The 27840-nt window shown below is 54.1% G+C and overlaps 2 protein-coding genes across 16 annotated transcripts in view; one reads left to right on the forward strand and one right to left on the reverse strand.

Annotated features, from left to right (window-relative positions):
• Positions 1–10179, forward strand: part of TANC2 (tetratricopeptide repeat, ankyrin repeat and coiled-coil containing 2) — a 363890-nt gene extending 353711 nt beyond the window's left edge. For 9 of the 10 annotated variants that reach the window (XM_027517571.1, XM_027517573.1, XM_027517574.1 and 6 more), the window contains 2 exons: positions 722–822; positions 2409–10179. In XM_027517571.1, the coding sequence (XP_027373372.1) occupies positions 722–822; positions 2409–4362 (2055 nt within the window). In that variant the 3' untranslated portion in view covers positions 4363–10179. The remainder of the gene's footprint in view (positions 1–721; positions 823–2408) is intronic. The other variant, XM_027517577.1, reaches the window with a different exon arrangement.
• A 2514-nt stretch (positions 10180–12693) lies between these two features.
• LOC113877533 (cytochrome b561) lies at positions 12694–24612 on the reverse strand. 6 transcript variants are annotated; one of them, XM_027517723.1, is made up of 6 exons: positions 24458–24612; positions 16354–16571; positions 15426–15524; positions 15089–15192; positions 14774–14931; positions 12694–14587 (listed from the first exon to the last, which is right to left on the reverse strand). In XM_027517723.1, exons 2-6 carry the CDS (start codon positions 16556–16558, stop codon positions 14395–14397), a joined length of 759 nt encoding a protein of 252 aa, XP_027373524.1. In that variant the 5' UTR covers positions 16559–16571; positions 24458–24612; the 3' UTR covers positions 12694–14394. The 6 variants fall into 6 exon arrangements, with proteins under 6 accessions (XP_027373524.1, XP_027373527.1, XP_027373526.1 ...); XM_027517726.1 differs by having other exon boundaries at positions 16354–16568; positions 24458–24527; XM_027517725.1 differs by lacking the exon at positions 24458–24612 and adding an exon at positions 19152–19351 and having other exon boundaries at positions 16354–16568.
• Positions 24613–27840: the final 3228 nt, after the last annotated feature.

Consider the following 27840-nt stretch of genomic DNA (forward strand, 5'->3'; position numbering starts at 1 on the left):
GAGTTAAGAGAAGGAGCAGGCCCCAGAAGCCTCTGTGAAACAGAAGGGAAACTGCCGTTCCTTGAGCATCTCCTGTGTGTGGGACTTCCATATGCTTTGTTGCTCTGAGTCCTACCTGGGAGGTCGGTGCGGATGAGAAAACACAGGGCAGGCTCTGCGGGCTTACAGAGCAGAGCTGAGAATTGAACCCAAGCCTGCCTGACACCCATCCTCCGTCCACTCCCCTTAGCCAGTCAGTTCTTTTTCACACAGCCCCATCTTCCTGGATTTTTCTTGCCCCTTTAAAGCCAAGGAATAGTGGGGGAGGCAGGAAGAGGGGGCGGTACGATGAGGGTCCACACGAGATGCCAGGGTGGGCATTTGCCTCACACACAGGTGTGCAACAAGAGTTCAGGTTTCCAAATTCAGGAGCTTCGGTGGGTTGACATTCGGCTTCTGGGACAGAAAGAACGTTGTTCCAAAGGCAGAAAGAGGGCAGACAAAAAACACTTTTGTCCTTTAGGGCAGATAAATTCCCAGGAGCCATTGCAGGACCACACGGCAAAAGGCCAAAGGAACTTGCATTTGGCCCACGTGGCTAGAGCCACGCCAGGCATGTCGAGAATCCCAGGTGCCCCATCCATAAATGTCAAAGAAATGTACCTGTAATCTGTTTTATTCCCAAGCTGTCTATTTCTCATATCTCTTCAATGACTCATTTGCACACCTATTGTAATGACAGGATTTTGGAATGGCGGAGGAATTTGCTACTAAGGCCCTGGAGCTGAAACCGAAATCTTATGAAGCTTACTATGCAAGAGCAAGGGCCAAACGCAGCAGCAGGTGAGGAGAGAGAGAGAGGGTGAGGAGCAAGAGGTCTCTTTCTGGAAATTTGGCCAAGGTGACATTGGCCACCCTGGGGCATCTGTACCCACTGTGTCTGTCCCCAAGGACTCTCAGGGCCAAGCTTTGGGGATGGCCCCCACCCACCCCAAGCACAGAGCACATCTTACAGCTGGCACACCTTTGGGGCTGTGAAGATCTAGAGCATTGTACTGTGGGAGAAAAATGCCTTTTCACTGTTGGAGACTGGCGCCTTCTTCCAAGAGGCTTCTGCCATCTCTCAGTCGCTCTTTTAACCCCCAGAACAGACAGCACAAAGCGACACCGGTCTCTTGAGAGAGAGCAGAATATCCTCCTAACCCTTCTAGAGGGAAAAGTAGGACGGGTCACATATCACAGACTCCTCTTTCTTTGCTTAGAGGCACTTGGGAGGTCCCCGGATCACTTAGTCTTCCTTCTGGGGCTCCCCTCCAGTCTGACGGCATCAGACCTCCTTCTCATCTACCCACCCCTCCCAGCACCACACCATAAATGCATGGAACACAGAAGGACCTGGGCCAGGACTGCGAGGGTCCCAGAGAAACCCCATCCCTCACGCCCAGGGGACAGGAAAGACTCCAGAAAGATCTAGAAACTGCCATCAGTGATCTTTATAGATCATTGATCCCTGTCCTTGATGCCACCTGGCCAGCGCCCTGCCCTTCTCCCCAACTCTGCCTGTCGAAGAACTGCTTCAGGTTCATATCCATGACCAGGGAGCTGTTGTCCTGAAAATCAGACCCAGGTTAAGTCTAGAGATGACGGTGGCAGTGATCTTAGTCTTGGCTAGGTGGGGCAACAGAGGCCTCACAGAAGCTGAACTATCAGATTCTCTTTCCCCTGGGATGGTTCCTTCCTCACAAGGCCAGCTGCCCCTTTTCTGGGCGAGGTTGACAGAGCGGAGGGGAGTATCTCTGACAGTTTGTGTCCTTGTTTGTAAACGATAGTCTGAGTTTCCTAGCCAGCAAACCTGATACCTGCCCAGCTCTGCCGTAGCCAAGTGGAGGAGCCACAGTGCAGCGGGGCAAGAGGTAGACAGGGCAGAAGAGGACAGGGTTCTTGCCTGGGATGGAACAGGCCTGAAAATTGGGGCCAAAATGTAAAGAAAAAATTCTGCTGGATCAGCAAGATTCTTTAATATTGTAGTTACTGATTTGTTCCTAAGCTAATTGACAGTGACCCTGTAAATGACAACCCCACCCAACCCTCAGACTACCTGGTGTGCATTTGAGCACTAAGAGACACTTCCTGAAGGGCCTAGCTGGACTGAACCAAATGGGGACGTTTCTCCACTGATCCCAGAGAGGCCAGAAGGAAGATGGAGGCTGAAGGAGCTAGGGAATCATTCTGGGCTCTTCCGGAATGACAGCCTGCCTATTTCCTTCCTTACAAATCAGATGCAACCAAAGCCCCCGGACGCCCCCCACCTGCACCCCACCCCACTCAGGCGCTAACAGTTCTCTGAGACCACGACCAGGCCCTCAGCTCCTGGTGATTCCTGTGATTCAGAATAACTCCAGTTCCTGTGTTTACGTTTCGTCAAGCAGACAGTTTGCAGCAGCCTTAGAGGACCTGAACGAGGCCATCAAGCTGTGTCCAAACAACCGTGAGATCCAGCGGCTTCTGCTGCGGGTGGAGGAGGAGTGTCGACAGATGCAGCAGCAGCCGCCGGTGCAACAGCAGCCTCCGCAGCAGCAGCTCCCAGAGGAAGCAGAGCCTGAACCCCAGCACGAAGACATCTACTCCGTACAGGACATACTCGAGGAGGAGTTCTTGGAACAGGACGTGGAGAATGTGTCCATCGGCCTCCAAACGGAGGCTCGGCCCAGCCAGGGGCTCCCCATCATCCAGAGCCCACCCTCCTCCCCAGCCCCCCGGGACTCAGCCTACATCTCCGGCTCGCCCCTCGGCTCGCATCAGGTTTTTGACTTCCGGTCCAGCAGTTCCGTAGGCTCTCCCACCAGGCAGAGCTATCAGTCCAGCTCACCCGCGCTCTCTCCAACTCACCAGAACTCACACTATCGGCCTAGTCCCCCGCACACTTCCCCGGCTCATCAGGGCGGCTCCTACCGCTTCAGCCCCCCTCCTGTGGGAGGGCCAGGCAAGGAATACCCGAGCCCGCCCCCTTCCCCTCTCCGCAGAGGCCCCCAGTACCGGGCCAGCCCTCCAGCGGAAAGCATGAGTGTCTACCGTTCCCAGTCAGGCTCCCCCGTGCGCTATCAGCAAGAAACAAATGTGAGTCAGCTTCCTGGCAGACCGAAATCTCCGCTGTCCAAGATGGCCCAGCGGCCCTACCAGATGCCCCAGCTTCCCGTGGCCGTGCCCCAGCCTGGGCTCCGGCTCCAGCCGGCCAAAGCCCAGATCGTGAGGAGCAACCAGCCCAGCTCGGCCGTGCATTCAAGCACCGTCATCTCCACGGGGGCGTATGGCCAAGTGGCCCATTCAATGGCCAGTAAATACCAGTCTTCCCAAGGAGACATAGGAGTGAGTCAGAGCCGGCTGGTTTATCAGGGGTCAATTGGGGGGATCGTAGGGGACGGGAGACCCGTGCAGCACGTCCAGGCCAGCCTGAGTGCAGGTGCCATCTGCCAGCATGGAGGGTTGGCCAAGGAAGACCTTCCCCAGCGACCTTCGTCCGCCTACCGGGGCGGCATGAGATACAGCCAGACGCCCCAGATTGGGCGCAGCCAGTCCGCGTCCTATTACCCAGTGTGCCACTCAAAGCTGGACCTGGAGCGCTCCTCCAGCCAGCTAGGCTCCCCCGACGTGTCGCATTTAATCAGGAGACCTATTAGTGTCAACCCCAGTGAAATCAAACCCCACCCACCGACTCCCAGGCCACTGCTGCACTCCCAGAGCGTAGGCCTGCGTTTCTCTCCATCTAGCAATAGTATCTCATCTGCCTCCAGCCTAACGCCTACCTTCCGGCCACCCTCCTCCATCCAGCAGATGGAGATTCCGCTGAAACCGGCGTACGATAGGTCATGTGACGAGCTGTCGCCAGTGTCTCCCACGCAGGGAGGTTACCCTAGTGAGCCCACCCGATCCAGGACCACACCATTCATGGGGATCATAGATAAAACAGCCCGGACCCAACAGTACCCCCACCTTCACCAGCAGAATCGGACCTGGGCGGTGTCATCCGTGGATACCGTTCTCAGCCCCACGTCGCCAGGCGGCCTGCCCCAGCCTGAGTCCTTCAGCCCACCGTCGTCCATCAGCAACATCGCCTTTTATAACAAGACCAACAATGCACAGAATGGCCATTTGCTGGAGGACGATTACTACAGCCCCCACGGGATGCTGGCAAACGGGTCCCGCGGAGACCTGCTGGAGAGAGTCAGCCAGGCCTCCTCTTACCCTGACGTGAAGGTGGCGCGGACCCTCCCTGTGGCTCAGGCCTACCAGGACAACCTGTACAGACAGCTGTCCCGGGACTCTCGACAAGGGCAGACATCCCCTATCAAACCAAAGAGACCGTTTGTGGAGTCTAATGTTTAAAAGACGTGTGTTGGAGTGAGACCCATATGTTTTCACTGCACATCTTCAGGCTTGGTTTCCCACATCCGAGGTAGTTCTCTGGCTTAATTTCTCATGTAGTTTCTGCGTGGTGTTCAGAGGTGGCAGCCCACGTGCCAAAATCCTTTGCATGCAGCCGACTGAGAAGCTGGCCTCCAGGGAGCCGGGACTTGGGTTTCTTTGGTCCGTGCCCCAGCCACACGCTCTCTCCCTCTTCAGACGCCAGCGAGGAGATTGCTGTGCCCGCGAGCTTCAACCCAGGGAGATCAGATGCGCTGGTCGGCTTTTTCCACGAGACAATCGCTTTCACTGATGTTCTTGTTGTGTAAAATGTCTTTTTCCTTTTTTACGAAAATGAGATGAGATGTTCACGTTCGTTTTCTTCTAGGAACTTTTAGAAAGAGTGTGACGCCCCTCTGCCTTTGCATTCTTATCCAGTGTTATCCAAATAGCAGCCCTCCCCACCCCAGAGCATTCTTGTGCCGTGGTCTCCTCCCCCCGGACCGCCAGGTCCCTGCGGCTGTCAAGTCTAGAATGTTCATTTAGATTATTGCTGGTGTCCCTATGGGGGTAAAGGATCGAGGAGAAAGAGAAGACATAAGAAAACACCAATACACTTATTTGAAATGTCACTCCATGGATTGCCCAAGAGGCATGGTAGGAACATTCAGGAAACAACCAGCCCTTTAATATTTCAGTCAGCCGAGGAAATTGAATAGGAATCATACATGTTCTTAAAATACTTCACTGCGAGCTATTCTTTTTATGTTTTTAGCCAAATTAACCATTAAACGCTACGGATTTTCCATGAGTGGGGGAGAGAATAAATAAGTATATGGGGAGAGAGAGAGAAAAAAACTGTTCTGGATTCTCAGTGAAAGGCTGTAGAAAGTTCTTATCTTGGAGAAATCTATTTGTTAGACCCTGAGGTGTCACTGAGGGTCGTATTCCAGGCAGAGTATATATGTTCTCCCCAGAGATTGACTGGCGTGGCATTCCTGTCAGTTGGATCTTTGCCTAGAGCCAGATTTTGTTCTACTGGTCCTCTTTTTTTTTTTTAAAAAAACCCAGATGGTTTAGTGAAGAATTGGTTCCTTAAAAAGGAAATTGAGTCCTCTGGGGATGGTAAGACTGATTCCCAGAGCTTGCACCCAGGGCCATTGCATTCCGTGGCAGATGTGGTCGCAACTCCACCCACCGTGGTTTCATTATCTGTCATTACAGGAATTATTTTTTTTTCCTAAGTAGGAGTGTTTGGCGCGGGGTGGATGTTTTTATTTTTTTTGCCACTCATCACGTGGCATCTTGCTTCCCCGACCAGGGATCGAACCCACACCCCTTGCAGTGGAAGTGCAGAGTCTTAACCACTTGAATGCCAGGGACATCTCAGGAGTGATATTTAAAATCCAGATACAGTAAAGTGTTTCAGGGTGAAGAAAGACCCCTTTCAGCGCTCTGGGGGAGAGCATGAGATGGACAGTAAGCCTTCTGACCCCATAACCTGCACCCATCGCCTGTGTCTTGTGGTCATTTGCTAACCAGTCCTTTTGCGTGACTGAGGCCAGCAACAAGAACTCTGGAACCAAAGCCTTAGCACAGGCCCGGTAGCAACTGTTCGTCAGCTCTTAAATTAACAAACTAAACATCTAAAACTAAACAAAAGGGAATTTGTTCTCTATTACAGGAATCTTTCTGCTCTTGTTAGTAAAGGGCTACAGGAAGGGCAGTTTCCTGAACAGAAATCCAGATGTGACCAGACCTGTTTGTAATACTAAGTGTCCTCTGAAAGAAGTGTTAAGTCATGGGGACCGTGAAGCTGAAATCAGAAACACTTCTGTACTAACATAGATTCTGCCAAATAGATGCACCCCTCCCCCCCGCAAGCCTGGAACAGGCCAGGATGTGTGTGTCTCTGTGCTGGAAGTAAACGGCAGGGCTGGTCCAAGACCCAGACTCTGTCCACTCTCTGATTTTTAGGGACTATCTCCCACTCAGCTAGCCCAGAGCGGACATCAGTGTCTCTTCTCTCCTCTCTCTCTCACCGAGATGATGAAATGCACAGCTGTGGCATCAGCCCACGACCAGGAGCCCAGCAGCCTTTCAGCATTTTCTGTCCAGGTCTCAGCCCTGTTGGGCCCTTTGCATCTCACCCTTCTTAACCACCTCTCACTGAGGAGCTGCTGCCGCATCTTGAGAATTTCTCAGTGTCCGTTAGAAAAGTGCCCCTGTTTATTCACAGCACCACACATACCACCTGCTCTTGCCTGAGTGGGTGAGCAGGTTCTGTAGTTTTATAAATATGCCATCGACGCCACTTCTCCCGAGCATGTCTCTTAGGATTTTTTAGGGCAGACAGGTTTAGGGTCCATGCCTTTTTGGACAAAACACCTAAGCTGTCAACAGTCAAAATACAGTCTTTTTGTGGCCATTGTAAGAGGGCGTGAATGCCACTACTGGGCGCCGGTTGTTTTTGCCTAAAAAGTGCCAGCTGGACCTTACTGGAGCAGGAGGCAAAGCTCTTCTTTGTCAGCAGACTGCCTGTGCCCTGTTTTGCTACTTCACTGCCACGGGATGATCTTAGTACTGTATCTTAGAGATGCCCCCTCACTTGCTGGCATCCATGTCTGGCTTCAGGTGGGGGGACGTTTTTCAGATCAACCTGGTAAGTTCCACTCACCCACTTCACATCACCCTGAGACGGAGACAGCGGTGACAGACTTCAGCTTACAGGTTTCTCATCAAATAGTACCTTCCACTCACCCAGAATTCTTGCACTAATGGGTTTCCATCACATCGTGTCTATAATGGGTGCACTTTATTGTTTGAATTTGTAACTCTGATAAGTAACTGGATATTTAAGTGTGAGTAATGTCTTCATTAGAAAATGGCAAAAGCTCCCTTGTCTTTTATTGTGTTTTTCAAAGGGATTAAAAAGAAAGCAAGAAAGCAGTGGATCACAACATTTATAGCACAAGAAATAACTTGTATATAAGCATCAAAAAGATTGACTTTTTAAAGACAAAAAATATTTGCAGTGATTTTAAAGTGCTTTTCCAGCAATTTTCTTAGGGACTCCTGAGACATGGTTACTTTATTTACTGGATCAGTAAGGCACACAATTAACAATTAAAAATTAATGTTTATTTACAAAGTAAAGGGAAAACCCTGTGTAACATGAGAATTTGGCATGGACAAAATGGAGACCATTTTGTATCTGCTCTTGTATCTTCTCCGGGTTGCAGACGTGCACTATTAAAAGTCCCAAGTTAATAGAGCACAAACCCTTCCCGTCCCTCTCCCACGTGCCCTTCTTTCTAGACGTGTTTAACTTGAAGGCTCAGGAAAACTCCACGAATTAGAATCATGTACAGTACCCAAGGTTGTTGTCCAGAGATATGAGTTTGCTAATTTAGTTAAGCCTGGATTATTAAACACTTTCCTAAGTTACTGTAAACAGAACAGCTTAGAGAAAGGTATTCTCGGTCCTTATATTGTACAGTAGTTTATGAACCCCCGTCTCTAAATATTGGTATTTTTATATCCCAGAGATGTACCCAATAGAAAAATGAATCCATATCTAATTTAATATCCATTAGTATTTTCCTTAGATTTTAGTCAGTGGGGTTTTTTTGTGGATGTCACCTTGCTTCACCACACTTCACCACTAGGTGTCACTGTGGCTCTGCACCAGGCTTGTCTGGTAGCAAAGACCAGCTGCATCTCGGGGGAGCCACAGCCAGGCCGACAGGCAGGCCCGTAGGCTCAGAGGACCCAGGAAGGAGGGAACAAAGTCCTGGAAAGGGGTCTCCACACATCTGTGCCAGTTGTGGCAGGATACACTCTTTGAACACTACCTGCTTTGGACCTTCAGCCAGGCAGAGACGGGGTAGGCTGACCAGATCTCCCTTGCTCTCTCCGGTGGGTGGATGGGAATGTAGAAGACCCCTCCCTTCCCCATGAGCACCCTCTCAGTTCCTCTCGGCCTCCAACTTGTATAACTCCAGAGGTGTCACAGTTGGATGGTTCGATTCAAAGAATTCAAAGTTATTTTTCTACTGCAGAATTGCCTTGGACAACACCTGTTGCTCACTGAATCTTTGCCACAAAAATGGAACAGGCACCCCCGTGGGGCAGGGTGTGCCCAACCCCATCCCAGCCTCCCCACCCCCACCCCGCCTGTCTGTCCCTGGGCTGCCTGCTTCTTGAAAAGCCACCCCGCAGAGGCAGCTGCCGCTGCTCCCACGCCAGGCCTGTGGTGGTGGCGTGCGCACTGGGAGGTAGGGCTTTCTCTTCCTTCTCTAGGAATTCCAGACTGACCATCTACCATGACTAACAACAATGAACAAAGGGCTTAGGGGTAGGAGCTACCTACAAAGACGTGTCATGGAAACCTTCACCATGCAATGCCTTGAACTCCGCTCTGGCTGCTCCCAAGACAAGGTGGCTGGCTGGGGGCCTGGACACAAGCACAACGGGGCTGGTGGAGCCACTGTGCAAAGGTACTTGAATACTCACTGGGTCTTCATCAACTTTTATAATACAGACCACTCAAGGGCTGAAGTGTTGGGAACCTGCATTTCGGTGTCCAGTGCCTCACAGCAGCTGAACCACCCTGAGATGCTTGCGGCCAGCTGATGGCCACAGCCAGAGCTTTGAAAGTCAGTACCAAATGAACACGTAATTGGACACCAAAAATCAAGTGTTAACTTACATGTCTCCTCACCCGTTCCATCTCATTTCTTCCTGCTGACTCTGTGATATCTCTGCTAAGCTGACCTGTCAGGTTTTTGCTGGACACACAGGTGCAGACCAACATCCCTCTTGTTTTTTTTTACGCCTACTCTGTGGAAAGGAAGGAGCCTAGCTGCTTTGTTGCTGTAGCACTCGCTGGCTGGATTTTTCTTTTGCCTAATCACTAACCAGAACACCTGGTTAGGGGAACTCGACTCAATCCCTTTGGTCCCCAGGACCAGACAGAGTTATTTCTGGAAAATTCAGTACTTGAATGTACCTGCCTTATTGTGAACCAACTTACTGGAAAAAAAATTAGAAATGCTGGCTCCAGATCTCTGCTTCCTTCACGGGTTATTTTGGAAATCCTGTAAGTTACACTTCCTGTTCCAGTTTGGGTTGGTTTTTTTTTTGTGGGGGGGGAGGTGTTTTCATTTCTATTTTTTTTTTCCTCTGGCTGATTCCTGCTGAGTGGGGCCAGTTCCTCGTCAGGCTCAGGGCAGGTGCCATTCTCAGGCTTGGCCTCCTTTCCATCCAGCATAGCATCTTTGTCTCTGTTCTGTCTCCTCCAAATCCAAGATGATTTTAATTAGTACAGACCTGTACAGTCTACAATTAAAGAGTGATTTGTACTAACATGATTTTGATTCTTCCTCCTCTTTGCTGTCCTTTCAAGACACTTGCTGGAAAAAGCTTTAATGCACTTAGTTTTCCTTTAGGTTTTCTATAACTCAGATGTAAAGGACTTTCTCTGTACAGTATATTATCCAATGCATGTTTGTTCTCTATCCTGATATATTGAACACCACACGGTTGTGAACTCGTGCAGTGGGGAGGTCCCACACCCAACAGAGGCATCTAGCCCCCTGTGTATAAGGAAAGACATTTTCCTTTGCTGTCCTTGCTTGAGCAGTTTTATTGTCTGTACATGTGAGCTGTGTGAGATAGATGTGAAAAGTTAAATGAATGCAATTTCCTGCCCATGTATACAGATCGCCATCTGTACAATGAACTGTATGTATGAAAGCAAATGTACTTATTTATAAATGGGTAACACTTGGAAAAACATGGTGTTGTGGTGCTTTCTCCTTTCATTACAGTACCTCTCCAGGAGCTGACTCGGGCCACCGTCTCCGAGGCCCACCATGCTAAGGATGCCTCCCCCAGGGACAGCTGGCTGGGCCCAATTCCTAATGATTTGGCTGGTCGTTTATGGGATGTTTAGAGTCACCCCTTGGGGCTCTTGTTCATTCAGAGAAGTTACAGAGCTCTCTTGAGAGCTGGACACCAAGGGGCTCGAGAGAACCCTGGACAAGACAGTCCTGAGGGCCCATCAGCCAAGGCCCACTGCGTTCATTGAGAAAGAGAGGAGGCTCTTTCTTCCATGGAAAAGGTCTCTCCAGCCAGGCCAAGGGAACACTGAGTTCCTCTCCTTGTTTGATTTTAATAGCTGAGGCTACACCTCAGTCCAGTTACCGTCCCAAAATCCAAGGCTGCCCGTTAGAGCTGATAGACACTGCATGCCTGGGGCAGGGGGACAGCACCAGTTATAGTTGCCAAGGCTGACTTGGTTAAAGCTGGAAGCCCACTGCTTCCAGTGATATTTTTTTCTTCAGAAGTCCAGCCAAGGGACTTCCCTTTGGTGGTTAAGAATCCACCTGCCAGAGCAGAAGACGCATGTTCAGTTCCTGGCCCTGGAAGATCCACGTGCTGTGGGGCAACTGCAGCCCGAACGCCCAGCCCCTGCTCCACAACAGTAGAAGCCGCTGCGATGAAGAGAAAGCCCGCGCACCGCAACTGGAGTAGCTACACTCGCAGCAACGAGGGCCTGGTGCAGCCGAAAATAAAATACAGTTTAAAAAAGAAAGAAATCTGGTCAGAAATTTCCAGTCCTCACCATATAGAGAACTAGGCAGCTACACTGTGGAGAGGGTACAGATTTCCGGAAACTGGCTGGAAACTCAAAACCTTTCCTCAAGGACAGAGTCATGGGTTTTTCCCGCCCAGCTGCGACCTGTCTGTCTGCTTCAGGGACAAGCAAGGAAGGAGACCACTTCTCGCGACACCAGACTGTGATGAACAAACATCTCTGCTGTGTCACTACATCCATTTCCCTCAAAGCACCCAACTGGGAAGCAGGAGAACACCAGGTGTGCGGTCATCCCAATCTGGGCGCTAGAACTGCCTTCAAAGAGCGGAGAACTCTGGAAGTTCAGCCTGAGCAGAAACGATAAGTGGATAAGTGGTTGGGAGGGGAAAAAAAAAAAGATTTTTAAGGATTCCTGAGGCAATGGATGAAAGGTAAAAGGAATTCTACGAAGCTAATTCTGAACAGTTGTTGGCTCTGAACCAGACTACAGAGCCACTCGAGCGGCAGGAAGCCGTGCCCTCAGTAACACTCTAGTAGGTCTTCCCCTTGCTGTTTTCATTCCCTGACAGGTGCTCTTTGTAGTCTGACACACGGCTGTGCACACGTGCACGTGGGCAGGCACACTCCCACAGGCCGAGGCTGAGTGGAAACGGAGCATCATCTTCTTTCACCTTTAAAAATGGGAGCTCCGAAGTTGTATTCCTTCGGAGACACAACTGTGCCATGGGCAAGAGAATTCTGTGACCTCTCGAGGTTCCCAACCCAATGGGTAGGCAATCTGCCTTGGAGAGAGAGGCAGCCTGGATTCTGGCATCGTTTGAATATTCAAGCACAGAGACCCTTAAAATTCAGAAGCTGGTGCAGAAGCCATAAGAGAGAGGGCACACTTGCTGGGTCGGGATGCCTCTGCCCTCGCAGCCAGCCACCCCTGAACCTGACCACGAGGTCACCTCATGACATGAGGCAGGCCACATGTTCAGGCTGATGAGCAGACGAAGGTCCACACAGACACCCTGATTCAGGAGGCGCTACAGATGTATCAAGCAAAGACCTCTCAAGCTCTGGCTCAGACACGCTAAACACCAGATTTGATACAGAAAACAGAGTGCTGGGAAGTAAGAATCAATGTCACCGAAGGATGACTTAACCTTACCAGAGGATGTTCTGTAGGGTCCCTTTCAATAGTGAGCCCCCAGGTAAATTTCCATTAAGTGACAGGAGCACATGGTGCATCCCGGTGAGATCTGAGGTCACACCCAGCTTCGTTGGAAACACATTTGCCTGACCCTCGGGGATTGATCTAAAGTAGAATCTCAGCTTGTTCTCAAAGCTTCGCTCTTCTTCTTAAGGAATGAAGAGACATATTTTTATTTTTTGAGACATTTTTAAAACAAAAAAGGTTAATGGAAGAGGCAGGGCAACTTCTTGCCTAGGTCCCATCAGGCTCTTGCGGTTCCACCCTCCTGGACACCCTGTCTGGGAACAGAATTTCTCTAACCCTTTGGAAGAGCCTCCCTCACTTGGGGTCCAGAGCGAGGACCATTTCAGAGCCTGTAGTGCTCTGAAGTGATAAACGGCATGAGTCACTTTACTTTCTGTGCCCAGCCTGGGGATATGCAGTTTCTCTCGACCCTGGTAGGCAAACTTCACGTATCTGCTGAAAGAGCTGGCTCCTTTTACTGCCGCAGGAAATGAAGATAACAGGCCAGAGATCTGCTGTAGACGTTTATTGAATCATCTGTTGTACCAGCACTACACTGGACTTCATCGAAGATTGGCCACAGGCAAAATAAAACAAGCCACCACGGATCAGCTTGGCTGGGGCAGGTGGGGAGGGGGGTGCCTTTTTGGCTTATTAGTTATCCAGCATATGATTTGGCAAACAGGCCAGTGTTCAGACTTTTTTTTTTTCTTTGCAAATCCAAGGTTCTGTTTCTCTCTGTGCCCTTCTGGCAAGAGAGATACACAATCCTACTCTGGTCGTTTGTCTAAGGTGGAGTTTTCCCACGTGTAAACATCAACTATACCAGGCGATCAAAGAACAGTGTAAACGGCTTGCGGTGGTGTGCGGGGGTGGCCAGCCGCAGCAGAGCTCGGAGCGGCCACGGGGTGGGGTGGGGAGCAGGCAGCCCTGCTGGGGAGGGCGCCCACCTCCGCCACCTGCCCTGAGGAGCAGCATCGCCTGAGGCGGGACCCACAGCAAAGGCCGAGTTGTAGGAATCCGAGTATTAGAGGAGATGAGCCCCTTTTCTCGAAGGCAGCATTTAGCTGGGAGAGGCAGCTGCTGAAAAACGGTAGTCAGAACTGGAAATTTTATTAATGTCTTAAGTCGACTCTGTCTTGTCTGAAACTGCGTCATGTTCCTCAAAGCCCAGAAAATGAGGAAAACAAGGAGAGAGCATTTGCCAAGTCCAAGAAGCGCAGATCAATGCTCTAATCACGTTATCTCGAGACCGAAGGCAAACAGCACTCAGCTAACAGCGTTACACACTCACAGGGTTGTGGGGGGGTTAATCTGATTCCGTCTTGGTCCCAATTTCCTGCAAAGACCGGCCGCAGGTAGGAGAGGAGACTGTCCTCCCGAACCCTCCTCATGGAAATCGAAAGGGGGCACCTTATCCTTTTCTAGTGGCAGCTTTTTGTTTAATGAGAAAAGGCCTGTGCCCTCTTGTCAGAGCAGCCTCCCGTGAGCTCTGAGGGTCAGGAGCGGAGGCCTGGCCCAGCGGGGACAGAAGCCCCTGCAGGTGGCCCAGCGCCCACCCAAGCCCACCTCCAGCCTCTTCTCTGGGCTGCCCTCTGAAGCGGCTCACGACAAGTCTGTCCCAAGTCTACGGCCCCCAAGGCAAAGCCGCCTGGGGGCTAAAGGGTTAAAGAAAGGGAAGGCTCCAGAACGCAGCTGTGCCAAAGCCTGGGTCCAGAGAGTCCCAGGGAGTCCCTCCCCTCTCCTGGGGAACCTGGCCCTGACACCAGCATATTTCACATATAATGTCACTAGCTCCGCTGCCAAAGGCTGGGCCCTTTCAGAGAGCCGGTCCTTCGGGCCGCAAGACTCCTGGCAGGAGTTCGGGGTCACACAAAGCAAGTCTCAGCTTCGCTGCGGCCTCGAGAAGGGAGCGCCCCCAACTCTCGGACCCATTTAGGCCCAGAGCCTTTCCCAAAGCTGCTCCATCTTGGGGAGGAAGTCGGGTGGCAACAGGGGCGGGGGGGCCGGAACGCGTGCTCAGGACTAACAACGACAGCAGCAGCAGCGAGGAGCGGGAAGCGGAGGGGGCCTGAATCCCAAAAATCTGCGCTCAGAGAGGACTTCCCCCCTACCTCCGCTGTGCCCAGCCCTGCCCGGACCCTCAGCGGCGGTTGCGGGACGGACACCTGCCTGGGCCCCCGGAACAGGAGGGGCCAGGATGGGGCGCCCGTCACTGGGAGCTGGGGCTGTCGCCCTCCGTCAGCGTCTTGAAGTCCATGGAGAGCGCTTGCTCTTCCGCCTGGAGGGGCCGCTTCCAGTCGGCGCGGGTCAGGATGTAGAGTATGACCGTGGCAAAGGTGGCCAGCAGCAGGCCCAGCACGTTGGCCAGGACGCCCTCGGGCTCGAACATGCTGTACTTGGTCCTGCGGGGTTGAGGCGTCGCCCTTAAACCCAGTGCCCTTCCCCCCAGCCGGAAAGATGCCCTGGGGTCCCAAGCCCGAGTCCGCCCCCCGCCCCGCCCCGCCCCGCCCCGCCCCGCCCCGCCCCGCCCCGGGAGAAAAGCCCCTGCTCGGCCGCACCGCACAGAGCCGCCGGGAGGGGGCGCTCACCCGAGCTCGAACAGCAGCGCCTCCTTCAGGCCCAGCAGGGCGGTGGCCACCGAGAGCAGGAAGATGGCGGCGCCGAAGAAGACGTGCTGCGGGCGGTAGCGGCTCCGCAGAGAAAACGAGGCGCCCGGGAACAGGAAGAAGCTAAAGCCCACGAGCCACTGGGAGGAAAGGCGAGGTGCTGCCGGGGACCGAGCTGCGCCCGCTCCGCGCAGCCCGGGGACGCCCTGGGCGCACCTGCGGGCGCACACCTGGCCGCAGCCGGTTCGGGCCCTGCTCCCTGCCCCTCCCCGCCACCGTGGGGACGCGAGGACTCACCTGCGCAAAGAAGAGCGCGAAGACCAGGATGCCGCACCAGCTGTGCAGGCTGTACAGGTCGGCGTAGCCCTTCTTCCTGTGGTGCTCGAACACCGCCACCAGGCCTGGCGGGAGGCGGGGGTAGAGAGGACAAGGCTGATGGGGACTGAGGGGATGCGGTGACCCGAGGGAAACCTGCCTGGCCGGGACTTCTGGGCTCCAGTCCCGGCTCGGTGGCTGCCAACACCCAGTGTCCCTACCTGGGGGGCTGCTGGGGAGGGGCAGGGACTGGACAGTGAAGCAGCTACTTCCCCAAGTCAGCAGAGGTGGAGGAAGGGCGCGCCGACCCCCAACTCACCCACCAAGGCGATGACGAAGGCGAAGACGTGCAGCAGCCCGTGCAGGACTTTGGTGGTGCGTTTGGCCTCATTCCTGAAGACGCGGTAAACCAGCAGGGCTTGTGGGCCGAGAGAAAGGGAAGGTCAGCGCGCTAACCCCAGCCCGCAGCCCTCCGGCCAGGGCAGCGAGGAGACACACCCTCGGCTGAAGAGGGGACCTGAGTCTAGGGCTTGTCCAGGTACCCCAGCCACAGGAAGGGGGAAGAAAACAAGGCTCCTGCGCCCTGGCGCGCCCACCCCGCACCTTCTTATCAGCTGTCCCCGGGTATTCCAGGCTGTTTTAGGCTCATGAAGCAGGCACACCAAGGTGCCACGTACTTCTGAGTTCACCCCTTAGCTTTGATGGTCTTCAGTTTGTCCAGCACCCTGATCACATATTCACTACGTTTAGCAAGCTGGCTCCCTGGTTGGGAAACCCCTGGTTCTCAAAGCAGAACCTTGTGATCCCAAGTGAATTCCCCTCTTCCGGCTGAGGTGGTCAGGGCCAGGGGGCCTGGGGAACGCCTCTTAGGATCCTGCTGCTGAAGGGGTTGCTGACACCAGGACCACCTCGAGGAAAAATGGATAGATCCAGTTTTCTTGTTTCTAGAAGGAGAAGGCCATGGCCTCCTGGCCTTGAGTCAGAGTGCATGGCCAACCACAGCCTGGATCCTACCCCAGAGAGAGGAGCTATAGCTCTGCCAAGTCCATCATCTACACACACTTTTAAGTCAGAAAGGAGTTGCCACCCAGCACACACACACACACGTTTAAGTCAGAATGGAGTTGCCACCCAGCAGCTTCAGGGGGCCCTGATTTGGATTCCCAGTGTCCCCAGGCTCTGAGCCAGCTTCTGGGGTGAAAGGGTCCCTCAAACCCGCTCCCAGGTGGTGTCACCCAGAGACTCACCATCTCCCTGCAGGAAGACCAGGCCTATGATCATGCAGAGGGGGTGCACGTTGAACTGCAGGGCACTCTCCCAGGCAATGCCGCCTCGGTACATACCAAGCCAGGCACCAGTCATGGCCACCACGATCAGGCCCAGCAGCTGGGAGAAGGCCACGTAGTAGGGCAGCGCCCCGGGGGCACGTGCTGGGCTGGCAGGGCCCTCCATGCTGAGGCGGCTACTGCGGAGAAGATGGAAGAGCTCAGAAGAATGGCTCACAGCCTCCAAAGATCCGCCCCGTGCCCGCCTGCCTCCTCCCTCTCAGCCCGCTCCCCGGCCTCTGTGCTCATGTAGCAAGCATCCAACGGGAGGGGCCTGGCTTCCTGCAGAACTGGACCACACCTGGCTGCACTTCCACCTGCAGTGAGGGTGCAAGTCAAGGTCCTCCACATTCTGAGGAGAGCAGGAGGGCCCCACGGCAGTGCTTTGTTTCACGAGGCCCTGGGTTTTCTCAGGTCGGGTTCATGGGTGAAATACAGAGAAGTGAGCACATTCCTTGAAGATGCAGGAGTTTTTCCTCCAGATGAACCATAAAGGGCATCTGGGGTGAGAAATGGGAGCCTGACTCCCCCTTGCCTGCTGTTTCAGCTCCAGCCCCAGGTGAGAGAAGTCCTGCCAACAGAGCAGCCCCCAGCAGCGTGGCAGCAGCCAGTAGAGGGATGTGCTCTGAGCTGCTTTGCCAGAAAGGACGTGGGAGACAGGAGCCTTCAAGCAGCCCTTTCCCTTCCTGCCTCCGCCTGCTCCTCCCTGCCACACCTGGGGTGGTGGGCCTGCACTGCTCCCAAGCCAGGCTTCCTGAACTGAGCCCTGCAAGGTAAGCCCTGCAACGTAGCTCACAAGGTTCGGTGCCAGAGCATGTGTGTCACTGCTCCCACCCAGCAGACAAGGAATGGGGGCAGGTGGGAGGGGAGAGGTCTCAATGGGGCTTGGGGAAGCCAAGCCCAGGGGCCAGTGGGAGCCATTTCCTGGCTCCTCTGCCCAGGCCTGGTTGTCGCCAAAGCCAAGCCCCAGCTCCGACAGGCCTGTGTGCCAGCTCTTCACCCGGAACCTGCTGGTTCTTCCCACACTCGGGCGGGAGTGGCAGCCAGGGGGGATGGGAGGAGAGGAAGCAGTGAATAAGCAAGTATAGCCTCGGTGCCCGCGTCCTATGGCCACAGAAAGGCTCCACCAGGGCTCCCAGAGGGCCCAGCGCTCCATTCCCCTGGCTCGCCTCTTGCACTGCCCCAGCCTCTCCCAGTGGCCCTGGAAACACCCTCTTCCTTATTACCGGCAGAGAACAGCAGCTGAGCAGAGAGGTTTGACTAACACATTGTGGGATCCCTCCTAATACATACTGAGCACAGTGGGTTCCCTGGTGGCTCAGACACTAAAGAATCTGCCAGCAAATCTAGGTTCAGTCCCTGGGTGGGGAAGATCCCCTGGAGAAGGAAATGGCTACCCACTCCAGTATTCTTGCCTGGAGAACCCTGTGGACAGAGGAGCCTGGTAGGCTGCAGTCCGTGGGCTCGCAAACAGTCGGATGCGACTGAGCAACTGACTTTTCACTTTCACTTTTCATCCTCTACCCTGTGCAGCTCAAGAGAACTAGCGTCTGGTCGATCAGGCCGTGTCCTCCTGGTAAGCGGACCATCTTTACCCCCACTTCCCTCGGCCACCTTGGACTACTGTTGGCAATGCCACCGTTTTTTAAAGTGGGGGCCGGGCAGGCAGTGTTGATAACCCACTCCCTGTAGTAAAATACAGATAAGCAAAAACAAAAACAAAAGAGAGAAATTACAAGTAATCAGTGTTTTGATTTATATCCTTTTCATACTTTCTTTTACAGAAACATGACCGTACCAATTTTTAACCTTTCTTCACTTAATTCTAGACCACGCACATCTTTTCGTGTCAGTGAACATACATCCACATCATGGTTGTCTTATTACATGACAGTTTCATATTTTAACCAATCCCTTACCTCCTGTTGTTAAATATTTAGCCAGCTTTCTAGACAACACTAGGTTATCATCGCTGCACACCTAATTCCTAAATGGGATCCTCAGCAAGGGCTAGGTTCTTTTTTAGATTTTGGATACATTCTGTCAAAACACATTCCCGAAGCACCGCCTGCTTCCAGAAGCCCTGGACACAGTGATGCCACACTTCAGGAACTCTCGCTTGCTCATCATCAGCTCAATACCCACGCTGGAGACTGCTAACCCTAGTGCCAGTCTGCCTCTCCTCCAAATTTGAACCCCGTTTCTAGCTGTCCACTAACACGTCTACCTGGACATCCCCCAAGCACTGCAAGGTCCACACATCCAAAGCCACATTCCTCTCCTGACCCCCAGGTCGCCAGTGTGGCCATCTCCCCCAGGCCTCGCCAGCACTTCCCTCCCAGCCACCTTTATTGCCGCCACCCAGCAGGGCTAGAACTTCTGCCCCCATCTCCCTACCCTCCCTACCCTCATCTGCCTGACCCACAGGGACAGGGACAAAGCCAGCTCCCCAGTCTTGTTGCCCCTCCAGGCACAAAGGGCCACCAACACGTGATGGTCAAATGCCAACTCCTTAACTAACGCCATGCGGGTTTCCACCCACAGCCCCCACTGTTTTCCTACCAAGTCCACTGGCGGAGGTGCTCCCAGGCCACAGCTCTGACAGCGCAACCTGGCGGTAACCCCTCCACCTCATGCTCCCCTGCGCTTCCTGCCCCACGACCTGAAATGGGCATTTTGTTCACCGCTTTGTCCCCAAGGCTGGCCTAGGGCTTACTTACCCCGGTCCTGCCCTGAGCTAAGCCCACATGGGCCTCTCTGCAGCGGAGCCCTGTGAGCTCCCTGCAGGCAGGGACTGCATCCGCCTCCCCCTTGGGTGTCCTCTGGGATCTGATCCCTTGCGCCGACTCCAACAGGAAAACTGTTCTGAACAGAGAGATGCTGTCCTCCTCTCCTTTATTAGATTCCTCTTGAGAGCCCGGGGCACAGTCAGAATCTGATTAGCTCTGAATTAGGAAGAACAGAAAGAATGGGCTCTGCCCCAGCTGACCTGCCAGTCTGCCCTCCCATTAGACAGCGAGGACAGAGCGGGGCTCAGGGCTGCAGAGAACAGCACTCCTGGGTCCTGAGCCGCTCTGCTGTGACGCAAGCCACAGCCAGCTTTTTCCCTTCCCAACTGGTCTCATCATGAGATGGGCAGAAGTGGGAGTTCTCTTCTTAGCCATGGTACTCTGATTTATAATAAGAAATGTATGCAACAGAGCATCTAAAACCCTAGGAATTTTCAATGTGAAGAAAGCCTTAAACGTTTCTTTTGTTATGTTAATATTATACTATGTTAATAAAGCCCCTAGAAAACTGGGGGATGGTTACCAGGGGAACCAACCTTGTGACTGGAGGGTTGGAACTTTCAGTCCTGCCCTTGACTTCTGGGGAGAGAGAGGGGCTGGAGATTGGGTTCAGCCACGAACGTCCAATGATTTAATCAGTCGGACCTGTATAACGAAGCCTCCTTGAACCCCCAAAGGACAGGGTTTGGAGAGCTCCCAGGTTGGTGAACACGTCCACAAATGAACTGAACCTGAGAAGGGGGTCATGGGAAGCTCTGATCTGTAGCCTATTAGTCAGCAGCACCGGTGACTACCTGGACTTGCAGTTAGCATCTGAATGGGGTCAGGGGACAGTCTCGTGGGACTAAGCCCTTAACCTCTGAGATCTAACCCTGTCTCCAGTTAGGTAGTGTCAGTGCTGAGTTAAATTGTAGGACAGGGACTTCCCTGGCAGTCAGTGGTTAAGACTTCAAGTTTCCAGTGCAGAGGGCGCAGGTTTGATCCCTGGTTGGGGAACTAAGACCCTACATGCTGCAAGCTGTGCCCGAAAAAAAACAAAAACTGTAGGACACCCAGCAGCTGCTGAGAAATGGAGGCTTACCTGGTGGTGCTGAAAACACGAGGCAACAGTGTGATGACAAAACGTGGCTTTAATGTCCTCACTGAAAACCTCCTGAGTCCCCTAGGAGTCCGAACCCTAGTGCTGTTTGCACCCTGAGGTGGTAGCCTGGAGATGTGAGCTTTTGTGCCTCAAGGGCGGGAGCCCTGCTCTGTACTCAGCTCTTCCTGAGTTCTCTCTTTCAGTCTTCACAATAATCTATGATGGTAACAGGAGTATTACCCCCATTTGACACGTGAGTAAATTGGGACTCAAAGAGGATAAATAGTGAAAGTGAAGGTGTTAGTCGCTCAGTCTTGTCCGACTCTTTGGGATCCCAAGGACTAAAGCCCCCCAGGCTCCTCTGTCCATGGAATTCTCCAGACAAGAATACTGGAGTGGGGAGCCATTTCCTTCTCCAGGGGATCTTCCCAACCCAAGGATCGAACCCAGGTCTCCTACATTGCGGGCAGATCCTTTACCGTATGAGCCACCAGAGAAGCCCAAGAGGATTCTGCTGCAGATGATTTTGGACAAGAGGATAAATGACTTGTCCAAAATCATCCGTGGCAAAGAACTGCTCAACTCAGTTGTTTATCAAGTGCCTGCAAAGCAGTACCACACTGTTGGATGCTGGAACATAGAGACGAGACGTGGCCCCCGCCTTCCTGGGCCTTGCAGACAGGATGCAGAGCAGAGGCAGATTCTAGAGTAAAGGGCCCCTGCGTTAAACTCCACTGGGCACTCTGGATTCATGCTGGAGTGGCCATCCTACAGGGGATGCCCACTAAGGGGTGTGGCTCTACGCTTTCTAACGCCAGTAACTAGGCGAGATTGGAAAGCTTCCTCGGCACTGAAGCCAGGATTCAGAGGACCTGACTGCTCGGAAACACGGCCCTGGGACAGCCTCTCCCCTCCCATGCCATCCTCCTGGGCCCGCCTCACCCCCTCGAGGACCCACTCTAATAAGGCAGCTCACACCCACCATTACTTCAAGCATTGGTGGCCCCCATGGGCTTTCTGGGGAGAAAAGGCTACAGGTAGAAACGGGCAGGTTAGAGAGAAGAGGCGACAGGGACAGACTACTGCAGGATCTTCATGACAGCTGCTCCAGAGGCATCTCTCCTGGTTACTTCACCCCCGTAACGAGGTGTCCCAGAGGAAGTCAGAGATAAAGAATGACCACGGACTCAGCGAAGCCTAAGCAGTCCCCTTGTCGCACCTTCCAGTCTGAAGGTGGTTCTAAACCTGAGTATGAGGGATGACAGGAAAACACAAAGGAGCCAGACCAGTCCCCCTCGGGCAGGGGAGCCTCACAGCCAATAAGCTCTAAGAGAAAAAAATCCAGATAGACCGAAAAGACAAAGCTCCGAGCAGGTTCTGTGCTTCACGGAAAATGAGCTGAGACCCCTTCAGCAACGTAGCTGCCCATCACTTCTGCGGTTCATTGTAACTGACAGCACATCTCTGTGCACAGACGAGCTGCTTCCAACAACGAGGGGTGCAGAGAAGATACTGCGAGGACTCTGGTTGGAATCCGACTCACCCACAAACGGTGGGTGAGTCTGCTAGCCCTGAAATCAGTTGGGATTCACTCCCTAGTAAGCAAATGCCATGGAATCCTACCCCTGCGCTTCCTTCTCTTACCCTTCCCTCTTTCCTAATGGTGGTACCTCAGAACACTGGCAGCTTTGTGGCCTCCTGTGTTCCCAGAACCATGCAGGCAGCAACGTCAAGGGCCCGGAAGCAGCCCACCTGCACCCCAAAGGCTTCCTGGCCCTCCAGACCAAGCACCTGTGCGAGCTCATGTGGACCCTTACTCGGCTGCCCTCCTTCCTGTCAGAGCACAGGATGGGGATTTGGGGTCTCTGGCAGCTTCTGGAATCTCAGGCTGTGACCGTCACACACCTGCCCCCACACACCTGCAGTCAGACTCCACTTAACTTGAACCACCAGGGCTAGGAGCTGCCGCAGGGTTTGAACGTGCCAACAAGCATCCCTCTCCCTCCCTGAGCCCAGGGGGCTTCACTGAAAGGCCACCAGGCCTAATCTCATTATGAGGACCAGACACCACACACGTCCACAGCCTGGAAGCAGGAGCCTGGCCTGGCCGCAGACCTTATCGGCAGCAGCGTTTTAATCGGGTTAGAAAAGATTTTGTTGGGGGCTAGGTCTTTTCTTGGGTACAAGGGGTAAACGACTCAATTGTCTTGGAATATCCTCGAATGTGATGAAAGATGAGGCAAAATGAGGGCTGGGCTGTTAGATGGGGTACTCTTTTACCACTGGCACCCAAGTAACCCCCAGGAAGGAAGCTTGAGGTCAGACACAGAGCCCAGTTCTCCATTAGGTCCAGGGGCTCAGTGTCAGGGCTCTCAATACTTGTAGGGACTCACAAAAAAAGGTGTTGATTTCTGTTAAAATCATAAGAAAAAACAAACTAGGATTGAATAAAATATTTTATTTTTTAATCCAGCCTGGATTATATTTGTCTTTATACTGTTGTGATTGTAAAATACAATTATCTTTATTTTTTTTTTTTTAATGGAGGAAGGAGAATGTCACAATGCAGCCCTGGTCAGATGGATGTGATTTCAAAGCCAGCCCCACTGTTCATGACAGGGAGCCAAGAGCCTTCTATGAGCCTGATTCCTCTTCCAAAAGGTAGGGGCGTGTTGAGATCCACCTTACTGGCCTGTAGCAAAGATGAAGCAGAGTATGTACCAGTGCTAGCACACTGCCGGCCACATAGTAGGCATTCAGGTAAACAGCAATCTCACAAAAACTAAATCTTTTTCTAACAGCACCTTAGAAAGAGTCACAGTTCAGAAGCTGTTGACACATGAGGTTTGGGGCTGTAGACGGCCAGATGGCAGCAGACAGCATGACTCCCTCTAATAAGTGCACACCCTCCCTTCTGCCTACCAAGAATCCCCACACTTGGGCAGAAAGCCCTGGATCTGGGGTGAATTCCTCCACCGAAGTCTTCTAGCGTTAGAACCACTTTGTATTAGAAGCCGCCCAAGGGAAGATGGCGCAGGCAGGGAAGCAGTGGGACAAGCAAAGCCTCCACTCAGGTCCTGGAGGCCCCTCCTGCCCAGGGATGGGGTGGGAGGTTGTAGCAGCCCTTTCTGTGTATGGGGCTCCCCTTGGCATTTACAAGTTGCCTGTATTTTCTGCCTCAATCCAATTGCACAGAAGAAATCAAGATATGTATGAGAAGGTAGCAAAGCTTTGTGGGTTTTTTATTTGATTTTGCTATGAAAACGAAGGAACAGAACCCAGATAAGATAGAGCTTCATTTAATGAGTCAGAAAATCGTCAAAGCCAAGGTGGCATGAAAGAGGAGAGGGGCAACCAAAAGGGAGAAAGACCTGTGAGGGGTGCCAGCCTCTAAAGATATAGCTGGGACTTCGGGGTCCACCTGGATCCTCCTCTCTGTGGTGCCCTGGGGTTCAGGACAACCGGGGGGTGCCCCCCCATACCCAGGTGTCAGAGGCAGCAGCAGATCCCTTCCCCCTCTTAATTCTCCAACCCCTGTACCCACAGTTCAGGGCCTACCACGGCCAACCCGAGGGGAAAGGATTTCCCAAAGGGGAGACTCCTCGCCCACCAAGAGGCCGGGGGTGTTCCAGAAGAATGAGGAAGGGACCTCCTAGCTAGACACCTCACCCCAAAGGAAAGAGGCAGAGGGAGGGAGGCCTGGCCACTAGAAGCAGTTCGGCAGCTCCGTTTCAGGTGTGGCAAATGTCGGTTGCTGCACTTCTACCCTGCCTGGTCTCTGGAATATGGCAAAACATTAACCGTGCATCGACACATAAACTTGCGGTTCCCAGCCGCTCCGTTCTAACTTCCAAAGAGACGAGGCGCAGAGGCAGGCCGGGGCCAACGGCCGACAGCTAGCGCGTCGAGCTCTTTACTGTCGGGCCGGGCTCCGGGCCCCGAGCCCAGGGAAAGCAGGTGCAGTGAGTCAGATTGGCGGCAGGAGAGGACAGGAGAAAGACTGGCTGCGGCGCCGGGATCCTGGCCTATTCCGGCGCGGGTGCGGTCCCGCCCCAGGCCCGGCACCCCTAAACCCATGGTGCCCCGGCATACAGCCGGGCCTCCTCCCCACTCCCCGCCGGGGCTCGGCTCGCCCCCTCCGGCCCGGGCCGCCTACCTGGCCGGACGTCTGACCCGGACCTCGTCCTCGCTGCTCCGCGCCGCGCCGCCGACTGGCCCACGAGCCGCCCGCGCCGCGCCCGGGCTGCCCCGCCGGTTCTGCCGGCCGCGCTACCACGTCGCCATGGCAACCGGGCGGCGGCGACGGGTTGGCGGCCAGGCTGGCGGCGCGGCGTGCGGGGGGCGCGGGGGCCGGAAGTGCCCCGGCGGGTCCGCGTACCCTTGACTGGGCCGGGTTCCCCATGGTGCCTGGTCTGGCTTCGGGGCCCCACCAGGCCCGAACCTTGACCCCAGCGTGATAGGGGCTGCGGCACGAGACCCGCGGCTACAGCGACCCGGCCTCCGGACCCAAGCTCGGGTAACCTTCGAATGCGGGCCTCACGACCTGGCTTCCGGGGTCCACCGCGTTCGGGGGCGTACGGGGCTCTGCTGCCCCGCGGGTGCGGGGGCCGCCTAGTCTAGGCCGGACTCGGAGGCCGCGGGCGACGCTGAGTGGGGGTGGGCTGCCTGGTCCGCCGAGGCACGACCCGGGGCAAGACGGGAGGGGGAGTACCGGTGAACGGCCACCCTCCTCCGGCCTGGTCTCCGCGCTTCCAGATTCCCTGGCTCCACGCCCTTCCTTTCCCTCCCACCTTCATCCCTCGCCCCGCCCCGGGCTCAGGTGGCCACTAGGTGTCAGACGTGGCCCAGGGCTTGGCCCTCCTCGGCGCTCCCGCAACCCCGGGGGACTCGCCCTCCCTCGCAACCTGGAAGGTGGAGGTGTCACTCTGCAGGGAGGCTGGATTCACTGCCTCCTCAGTTCTGCAGCACACACACCCCAACACGTACACACACACACGTGCACACAGACACACACTAGGTGATGTGCCCCCTTTTCCCAAGCCAGGGACCTTTCCCAGACTGTGCCACCTACCACCCACCCACACCCATACACCCACCTCCCCCATCAGCAGCCTAAAGATAAATATCAGCTCTCACCAGCCTTTCACGAAGGCCTAGACCTTGCCACTGCAGCCTCCCCAGCCGCAGTGGCTAAGAGAGGAAGGAACCACTGCCGAGACAGGGAGCCAGCCCCTAGCGCAGCCCCGTCCAGGCCCCCCTATCCAGGAAGCACTGAGAGTAGATAACAAGTCCAGCTCAGACTTTCTACAAGCTCAGAACAAAAGGTTCTTTCCTGTCGGATGCCTGGCACGACTCACCAAGGGCCTGGAGGTAGTAGTGAAATGGGGTTTCCTCCTGTAGAGACCTCAAAGAGCCTCAGCAAAGGGACATCACCCCCACCCCCCCACCCCAGCACTGTGGGCTCCCCATGGGCCTGGCCAAGGTGGCCGTGGGGATCCAGTGCCTCCTTATAGACAGAATATGCTCTCAAGCCATGGCAAGACCTAAGTGTGCCTGTTGCCCTGGGCACACCTTTTGATGGGGCAAACACAGCTGGGCCCACCCCCTCTGAGTGACCAAGCTTAAACCGGCCATGAACAGAAGTTTTGTTGGGGTAGCGCTCCAGCCAGCGGGAATTAATGGACATTTTAAATTAAGAAACAGCTTCCTTCACATGCCAACAGGCAAACAGCAGGCCACAAGTACAAGTACCTTGTGAGTTGTGTCCTTGGAAACAAGCCATTTCGCATTGTTTGGCCTGTGTGTTTGGGTTTGGAGGAGGAGGACTGAGGTGGACAGGGCTGCAGAGAGGAGCAGAGCCTCACTGGGGACCTGATTTGAGCATCCTAGTGTAGGGCTGGAAGCCCCTTGTGAGCCAGGGGAGAGTTGCTGAGGTGGGAGGGAGGTCTCCCCATCCCCCCACGGCCCTGTGGCCTGAGCAGCAGCACTTCCCCCTAGAGGGGAGAGCACCTGGCCCCCAGCAGAGCTCTCAGGAGGGGGTGGAGGTGGCTCTCTGAGCGAGGCAGCTTGCCTCCACAGGGGCCAGTCACACAGGGACTCAGCTTGAAGGACGCATGTCTCCACCCCTTTAAAGAGCAGACGATGCCACCGCAATGCGGTCAAGCAGCAGGGCCGCGTGGCCTTGCCACTGCTGCCAGTATCCCTGAGCCCAGGGGATGGATACTCACTCGCTTCCTCCCCCGTCCCTGCTGCTGAGGCCCTCAGCCTGGAAGGCCAGAGAAGCATCCACCCTGCAGTTGGGGGGTGGTGACCGGCAAGGGGCACAGCCTTAAACCCCTTCTTGGGGACCAAGGATGTGGGCCAAGGTTTCCCCATGCAAACCCTCCCTTCCTACACTCACTACACTACACTAACCTCTGTGGTCCTCAGACTCAAGTTCACGGGCCACTCTCCAGAATGTTCTTCCCCAATCATCACTTGGCTTATTCCTTCAAATCTCAGCTCAAACATCCCCTCCTCGGAAAGGCCTTCCCTGACCACCCAGTCCAGTAGCTGGAGTCAGAGTCCAATACCTGGGGTCAAGGACTGAGATGCAGGGAGATGCACTGGGTTAAATGTGCTAGTGACAGCCCTGGAAACCACGCCTTGAGCGTTCCCTGTTCTCTGGCCAAAAGCATTCAAAGAGCAGGAAGAACCCAGACTGAGCAGAATGCACTTTATAAAAGTAGTTCAGATCCCCTAGCAGCCGGTGGGTCACATCTGCCTTGCTAGGGTTCCCAGACTTAGAAGGAAAACACCCCCAGGGTGCCCTGTTAAATTTAAATTTAATTAAAAAAATTTTTTTTGGCACGAGTATGTCCCACATATGACATTGGAGAAGGAAATGGCAACCCACTATAGTATTCTTGCCTGGAGAATCCCATGGACAGGGGAGGCTGGAGAGCTACAGTCCATGGGGTGGCAAAGAGTGGGACACGACTGAGTGACTCACACCACCACCACCACCACATATGACATACATATACTAAAAACGTATTAGCTGTTTATCCAAAATTCAAATCTACCTGGCTATCCTATATTTTATCTGGCAGCCCTACCCTTGCTCCTGCATGGGAAGGACAGAGGGGCCTCCAGCAGTGCCCACCCCGCCCCCGCCCCCACCAACAAAGCATCCCTGCCCGCAGTGGGCTGAGACACCAGTCACCTCCTCTTCAGCACGTGCCTTGGCAGCGGCCTTGACCTTCGGCTGCAGAGAATACCAAGTCAAAGGCCGTGGAGATGGGTTCCCCAGCTCTAAGTCACTGTAAGAGGCAAACACGCACAATCTGTTCACTCTACAGTTTTCATCAAGTGCCTTCAACGTGCCAGGTGACATTGGGATGTAAGAATGAGCAAGACGGGCACAGCACTGTTCTCTTCAGGCCCTCACAGTGCAGAGAAAGGGCACTTCACCCAGATGGCAAGGGTCACAGAGGCTTCTGGGACACGGCATAGTGTCAGAGCCGCAGGGCAAGCAGGGGTTAACCTGGGAAAGGGACA

This window comes from Bos indicus x Bos taurus, chromosome 19, assembly GCF_003369695.1.
Source record: "Bos indicus x Bos taurus breed Angus x Brahman F1 hybrid chromosome 19, Bos_hybrid_MaternalHap_v2.0, whole genome shotgun sequence".
Lineage (NCBI taxonomy): Eukaryota > Metazoa > Chordata > Mammalia > Artiodactyla > Bovidae > Bos > Bos indicus x Bos taurus.

Coding starts and splice junctions, on each gene's coding strand:
- LOC113877533 (XM_027517721.1), bottom strand. CDS start 16,782: ATGTGGAGGACCTTGACTTGCACCCTCACTGCAGGTGGAAGTGCAGCC. Junction 15,525..16,353: donor GGTCTTCCTGCAGGGAGATG/GTGAGTCTCTGG, acceptor TCGGCCCACAAG/CCCTGCTGGTTTACCGCGTC. Junction 14,588..14,773: donor GCGCTGCTGTTCGAGCTCGG/GTGAGCGCCCCC, acceptor TCAACCCCGCAG/GACCAAGTACAGCATGTTCG.